At 42.3% G+C, this 7,599-nt stretch overlaps 1 protein-coding gene across 1 annotated transcript; it reads right to left on the reverse strand.

The window, feature by feature from the left end:
- Window positions 1–253: 253 nt before the first annotated feature.
- LOC125449640 (probable G-protein coupled receptor 139) lies at window positions 254–5,169 on the reverse strand. The gene is made up of 3 exons (XM_048525491.2): window positions 4,947–5,169; window positions 2,681–2,854; window positions 254–1,198 (listed from the first exon to the last, which is right to left on the reverse strand). Exons 1-3 carry the CDS (start codon window positions 5,167–5,169, stop codon window positions 297–299), a joined length of 1,299 nt encoding a protein of 432 aa, XP_048381448.2. The 3' UTR covers window positions 254–296.
- Window positions 5,170–7,599: the final 2,430 nt, after the last annotated feature.

The following is a 7,599-nucleotide window of genomic DNA, read 5'->3' on the forward strand; positions in this document are numbered from 1 at the left end:
AACATCTGCCTGGATAGGTACCTCATTCGCAAATATTCAGTGCCGAGGTCACTGACCCTCAGGAGCAGGTGGATGTTCTATCCACAGGATGCACCTTTCAAACCCATGACCACTTCCAAACAGGAGGACAGAGAACCAGTTACATGGGAACACAATGTCCTGAGAATTCCCTTCCAAGTAAATCCTGATTCGAACTTGGAACTATATCACGCTTCCTTCACTGGAACTCACATCCATAAAAATCATTCCATGGTCTGTAAACAATATGACTCACCTATAGACTTCATTGAGGAGCTTTATTTCTTCATAACACGAGCAATTCGAGTATCCAGATATTTTATTGCATTACTGAACTTCAATCTGAACCTGGGCATCGTTGCTGTATAAATAAATGTGTTTGTGCAACAACTTAATCTCTGCAGCATAAAACCAACTCTTCTGAAGTGAAATAGAAAAGGTGGGTAGCCATCAGGATTCATTTCTTGAATGACAAAATATACAATATCCACAACATAGATAAACCACAAAAGGATGAAGCTCCCCGATATGGCGAAGAGCAAAATCACAGACTTCCTTCTGCTCTCCATCTCTGGGTCTCTACGATTCTCTCCTTTGGTCTCACCCTTGAGCCTCTTCCGGACTCGACTGGTCACTAGAATATGTCTAACTGTCAAAACATTGAACAACAGGATTAAGGCGAATGGCAGTAAAGGGGTTAAAATTGAATCAACCCAATTTAATACTGCCCACCAAATCTCAGTGTAGAACTCTGACTTTCTGTCACAGAAGAATGGCACATTATTGATTAGACGAACAGGCTGATATTGAAAATAGAAGGGGATGTTTTTCAAACAGAGCAGGATGCAGGTTGTTGCGAGAACCACAGTTGCAGTTTTCTCAGTGCAATATTTTGTTTTCAACTTCTGACAACAAATGGTCACAAATCGATCAAAGGAGAAAGTGACGGTGAACCACACAGAGCAGTCCCTGGCTGCACAATAAAGGACCCAGTCAACACTACACACAGGAGTGATGTCCAAGAAGCATTGTGGGTAATAATAATAGCGAAATCTCCTCAGTAGAACATCAGTGATAATGACCATCAGATCGGCAGCTGCCATAACCACGAGGTAGCGTGTTGTGCAAGGAGAAACACCGCACTTTCCCCGGGAAAGGATAACAATCGCCAGCAAATTAACTGTAGAAGACAAATGGGAAAAGAAACAGTGAATTACTGATCAGTAATTACCCCTGCCTGCTCCAGAGATCAACGCTTCAATGTTATCACCAAAAACAGCTCACCGTCTGAGTGGAATTGCTTGCATTTAAGTGAGTTTGAATTTGAATCTGTTTATACCCTCCTCAGATCCTCCTCGAGCCCAATTACTCCACATATAAATGGAGTTTGAACACGGGCTAAACTCATTCACACTTCTAAGAGAACAGAAGGAAGACTATGGTGTGGTTTCGTCTACAAGGAAAATATTTGAATGAGCGCAACAGATTCTTACAGTTTTCAGCTCATACTCAGGCAACTACCGAATTTCAAGAGAAACTTTGGAACGACTCATCACAGCTTTGGCGGTGAACCTTCAATACATAGCTATCTCCCATTCGCCTTGAATGAGGTCACACTGTGCTCTTTGCATTGGATCAATTTGTGATAGGAACCACAGAAGCACCAGGGACATGCCATCAGCAACTGCTTAAGATTTAAACCAAGAGGACTCGGTGTGTTTTACACAAGTGCAGCATAATAGGGCAAGCAGGCGTCCTTTAGTAACAAGGCTTGAGTGTTCGGTGTGAAATGATGTTTCAACTGTAAATTTACACATCCCTATATGTGAAAAGTCCCAATGTACAGGTACAAGGAAAGAAACTCTGTCAACACTTGAATCACCCAACTAGACACGGGGAGGAGCAGAGAACTTAACAAAATGCTTGCAAGTAGATGAAGCATTACAAAACGGAAGAGGCCTAAATCCCTCAACTTATTCACTTGAAGAAATTTATCTCGGATTTTAACTAAACTGCTGATCTAGTATCCACTACGATTTGTGGAACTTTTCAAGCCTCTACCACCCTATGTCTGCAGAAGTTCTTCCAAACATCCCTCCTGAATGATCTAGCCCTCATTCTCAGACTGTGCTCCGTTGCCTGGAATCTTGAGCCAGCGGAAATAGTTCATACTTTCCAAACCTATCCTTTCCTACTAACGTCTTGAAGAATTTTCTCTCATCGCCTCTTCACATTCTAAATCTGAGAGAAAACATTCCTCAATTGTACAAATAGATGAGAAAATAACGAGTTTTGAGAGTTATGAGAAAATTCTCAGCACGTTTGGTATCATCTGTGGAGAGAAAGCAGAGTTAATGTTTCGCGTCCAGTGACCCCTCATCAGAACTAACTTGTGTGATCTCTCCTCGTCACTTCAAAATGCATGAATCAAGAACAAATGACACAAAACTGAGATCAGAAGATGCTGCAGCAGCAGTGAAGTTTTGAGTCTCTGAAAAGGAGAGTTGAACTGAGAATGCTGCTCGGAGTATTGCTATCACTGTTCCTGGGTTTGGATAAGGCTGGCCAGTCAAGCAGCTGGAGGTGTTATCATTAAAATACTAAAAGCAGAGTTTGCATCAGAAGCAGATTGAATCAACTGCAATCGTAATAACTCCATTACCAGGAATGCCAATTAAGGCAAGGATGGTGTAGAAGACTCTTTCCACATGTTGAATTGGTCGATGCATTTTACTGTGCGAGTTTATCTGTCCCTTCAGGCAGCTGACAAACTCCTTGTTTGAACTCTTGAGCTGATGCAGTCCCAGAGACACTGCTTTATACTGTGTGGAAGATCCTTGGGGAGATCAAGGTTGCAGCTTTCTTTTTAATTGCTGTTTTTCAAATTCCCATCAATGAACAAATTAATTACAATAACAAGTTCAATCTCATTTTTGCAGGCGGGGTCCTACTCAGAACATCAGCTTGAAAGAAGAAGAACAGAATCTGAAATCTTCCAGCACTGACACCATTTATTCAAACACCATGAGCCCCGTCTGGTGATCACAAAATATTTCAACTGATGCTGCAGAGAGACAGTTCATTCAAAGTATAAAAATATGTCTTAGAGTTATTCTTCTGCATTATAGGAGAGGAGCTGATCTCTTTAAATGACAACATTTCACTCATTGATTCAAATGTGATTATTCTCACAAATTGAATGTGTGTATTTCTGGCAAGATTCGCACACCAATTGATCGCCCTCCCCCAATTATTCACGATATGGAGTTACATCAAGGATCAAGTGAGGATAACACCCTGTCTTTCCTGAGAAAAGGAGGCACAGTGAACAAGATGGACTTCCATTCGTGGATATATCACTGACCTCTTTTACTTTGTTTCTCTCCATCCACATACATCAGTGACGTCTTTCTAATTGCCATTGCCCATCCAAATGTAAATTGCTGATTCAATAAATTTGTTACCTGACACAAAGATCAGTTGTGTTCCAGAAAGTGTGAACTGTTGTGAAAGGATACAGAGGGATCTAGAAAACTTGTAGATAGAGAACCATTGAAAATGAGTGAAGGAGTAGGGTATTCAGACGTTCGAGCTTGCACCACCATTCAATATGATCATACAATTTCAGAATCGCATTTTGTTTTCTTCCCATACACTTTAATCCTTTTAGCTGCAAGGATCACGCCAAGCTCCCCCTTGAATGAATCAAATCAATTGGCCCCAACAGCTTCCTGTGGGACAGAGTTCCACAGGTTCACAACGCTCTCAGTGAAGAAATTCTTACTCATCTCTGTCCTGAATGGCTTAGCTTTTATGCTTAGTCTGTGGCCCCTATTCTGTACTTCCCCAACATCAGGAACATTCTTGCTGCATTTAACCTGCCCAGTTGCATCAGGATTTTATATGACTGTGAGATAACTCCTCATTCATCTAATTCCCAGGGAGTATTCATCCAGTACATCCAGTCCTTCCTCATATGTCACTCTTGCCATCCCAGAAATCAAACTGGTGAAATTTCACTGGACCCCTTCAGTAGCAAGAAAGTTCTTCCTCTGCGAGGAGACCAAAGCCGCACACAATACTGAAGGTGTGGCCACAACAAGGCTCTTTATAACTGCAGCAAGACATCCTTACTCCGATACTCAAATCCTCTCGCGATGAAGCCCAGCATGCCATTAGCTTTCCTAAGTGCCTTCTGAGCCTGCATCTCAAACTACAGTGACGGTTCCACCATAACACTTAGATCAAGTTGCACCTCATGTTTTCCTTAACTGCCACCCTCCAGACAATAGTATGCCTTCCTGTTTTGTGACCAAAGTAGACAACCTCACATTCATTCAAATTTTATTACATTGATCAAGTATTTGCTCACTCAGCCAGTCAGTGCAAGTCACCCTGCAGCCTCACAGCATCCACGTCACAGCACACACTGTCTCCCAGCTTAGTGTCATCTGCGAATGTGGAGATAATGCATTCAATTCCTTCATTTAATCTATTCAGGTGTATTGTGAACAGTGGGTTCTCAGCACTCCACATAGCAGCCAACTCTGCATCAAACCACTCGTTACAGCCTGCCATTCTGAAAAGGACCCGTTTATACCAACTGTCTGCTTCCTGTCTGCCAACCAATTCTCTGTCTATTTCAATATATTACTCCGATACCATGAGCCCCGCTTTTCCTTACCCATCTCTTCTGTGGAACCTTGCAAAAATCTTATGAATGTACAGATTCACAACAAATAATGATTCATCCTAGTCCACTCCAGTAGTCACAACCATAACAATTCCAGAAGATTTGTCAAGCATGGTTTCCTTTTAGTGAACGCATGCTGACTTGGACCTATTCTGTCACTGCTTTCCAAATGTTCAGTTAATATATTCTTAATAAGTGAGTAGTGTAATTTCCTCATCACTGATGTCAGGCTAACTAGCCGATAACTCCCAATTGTAGCTACTCTCCAGTCCATTTAGGCTCTTCAAGAGTCGACAAAATGCTGGTAATGCATCAATATTTCTAGATCCATTTCTAGGATCATTAAATCTTCTCAGTTCCAGAGTATCAGGCCCTGGGGACTTATTGTGTTTGAATGCTATCGATTTCCCCAATACTATTTCCTGACTCATAATAATTTCCTTCTTTTTCCTTTTCATGCTTCAACCTCTGTCCCCTCACATTTCTGGAAGATTGTTTTTGTCTTCTTTGGTGAAGACAGATCCAGAGTATCTGTTCAACTGGTCTACCACTTCTCTGTTGTCCATTATAAGTTTTCCTGATCCTCACTGTAAGGGGCTTACATTTGTCTTCGCCAGTCTTTTTCTATTCGCATAACAAACGAAGATTTTGCAGTCTTTTATTTGTTTGTTTTCTCCAATTATACTTCCATATTCCATTTTCCCTTTCTAATTTAAATACTTTGTCCTCTTCTGCTGAATTTAAAATTTCTCCCAGTCTTCAGGTTTGCTGCTTTTTTTAAACTAGCTATGTTTGGTTTTAACACTATCCCTGACTTTCCTTGTTAGCCGTGGTTGAGTCACCTTCTATGTTTCACTCTTATGCCAGGCAGGGATGTACAATTTTTAAAGTTCATCCATGTGTTCCTTAAATGTCTACCATTGCCTATCCACCATCAACCCCTGAAGTGTCCTTTGCCACCTTATCATAGCCAACACACACCTCACGCCATCAAAGTTTGCCTTGTTGAAGTTCAGGAACCTAGTTTCAGATATGATGCTGTCCCTCTCCGTCTTACAGTGATTGAGCTGTACAGCATGGAAACATATCCTTTGGTCAAATCCGTCAAATGCTGACCAGATATCTTCAATTAATCTAGTCCCATTTTCCAGCGTTTGGCCAATACTCCACCAAATACCTCCTGTTCATATACCCTTCCAGTCGTCTTTTAAATGTTATAATTTTACCTACCTCAACCACTTCTGCTGGTCGCGAGTTCCATTTTCTCTGTGAAAAGTTTGCCCATTTGGTCCCTTTTAAACCTTTACCTACGCTCTCTAGTTTTGGACTCACCTACCCTGTGGAAAAGACCTTGCCTATTCACCATATCTCTGTCCCTCATCATTTTATAAACTGCTATGAGGTCGCCCCTCAGTTCGTACGCTCCAGGGAAATTAGCTCCAGCCTATTCTGCCTCTCCCTGTAGCTCAAAGCGTCAAACCCCGGTAACATAATAAAATGTGAGACTGGATGAACACAACAGGACCAGCAGCATCTCAGGAGCACAAATGCTGACGTTTCGGGCCTCGACCCTTCATCATAAATCCTGGCAACATCCTTGTAAATCATTTCTGAACTCATTTCAAGCTTCACAACATTTGTGCTATAGCAGGGAGACCAGAATCGAATGCAAAATTCTAAAATAGGTCTAACCACTATCCTGGGATATTAAAAACTGCAGATGCTGGAGAATCTGACATAACGAGGCGTAGGGCTGGATGAACACATTAGGCCAAGCAGCATCAGAGGAGCAGGAAAGCTGACGTTTCTAGGCCCGGAACTTCAGCCTTCCTGCTCCTCTGATGCTGCTTGGCCTGCTGTCTTCATCAATCTCTACACCTTATTCACCAACATCCTGTACAGCTGCAACATGACATGCAAACTCCAATATTCCATGCACTGATGATAAAAAGGGAAACAGACCAAACGCCTCCTTCACTATCCTTTCTACCTGTGATTCCTCTCAAGGAATTCTGAGCCTGCACGCCAAGATTTCTTCCTTCAGCAACACTCCTCAGGACCTGATCATTCAGTGAACAAGTCCCATCCTAATTTGCCTTTACAAAACGCAGCATCTCAGATAGATCGAAAATAAAGTTTGAGGATTGAAAACCTATTTTAAGCTGTTTCTCCTCCCAAGTAACAACTAATCTCCCCAAATCCCAAATCCTTACACCAGCCGCGGATTGCTGATAACGACAGGTCCCTGAACACAGCACTCCAATACACCGCAATACAGTTATCCCAGCCCTGAAGCTGGCTGCCAACATGTAAAAACACTCTTCCCATTCACTGCAGTTCTCAAGATTTCGGACTGGGCATTCAAACTTCAGAACATGACTGAGAGACCACTGCATAGGCGGTCATGGGTGCACAGCTCATTGTGCGAATGGGGTGGTGATTGAACAGGGCTTGTGTGTGTGTGTGTGTGTGTGTGTGTGTGTGTGTGTGTGTGTGTGTGTGTGTGTGTGTGTGTGTACGAGTGTGAGCATCTGTGAGAGACAAAAAGCTCCATGTACTGTGTGTGTACATGTATGTGCGTGTCTGTGTACATGTGGGTTCCTCTCTGTGTGAATGTGTGTGCCAGAGAGCGAGAGAGACAAACCAGGTTTAATTAGCTTTATTTTTAGAAACCAAATGTGCAGCTACAGTGGGACTGTATGTGTTAATTTATAAACTCCTGGCTGCGCTATAAAGCCAAACTGATTGCAGTTTAAAACTCTGGGTCATTTTCCAAATAACGCCTGTCTCCTACAATCAACCTCCACTATTTAAGTTGACTTTGAGTCTTCACTTCCAACCTCTGAAGTTCAAGCTCTCTCTCTCTTTTTCCCTTTCGTCTACTGGGG

This window comes from Stegostoma tigrinum, chromosome 46, assembly GCF_030684315.1.
Source record: "Stegostoma tigrinum isolate sSteTig4 chromosome 46, sSteTig4.hap1, whole genome shotgun sequence".
Classification (NCBI taxonomy): domain Eukaryota; kingdom Metazoa; phylum Chordata; class Chondrichthyes; order Orectolobiformes; family Stegostomatidae; genus Stegostoma; species Stegostoma tigrinum.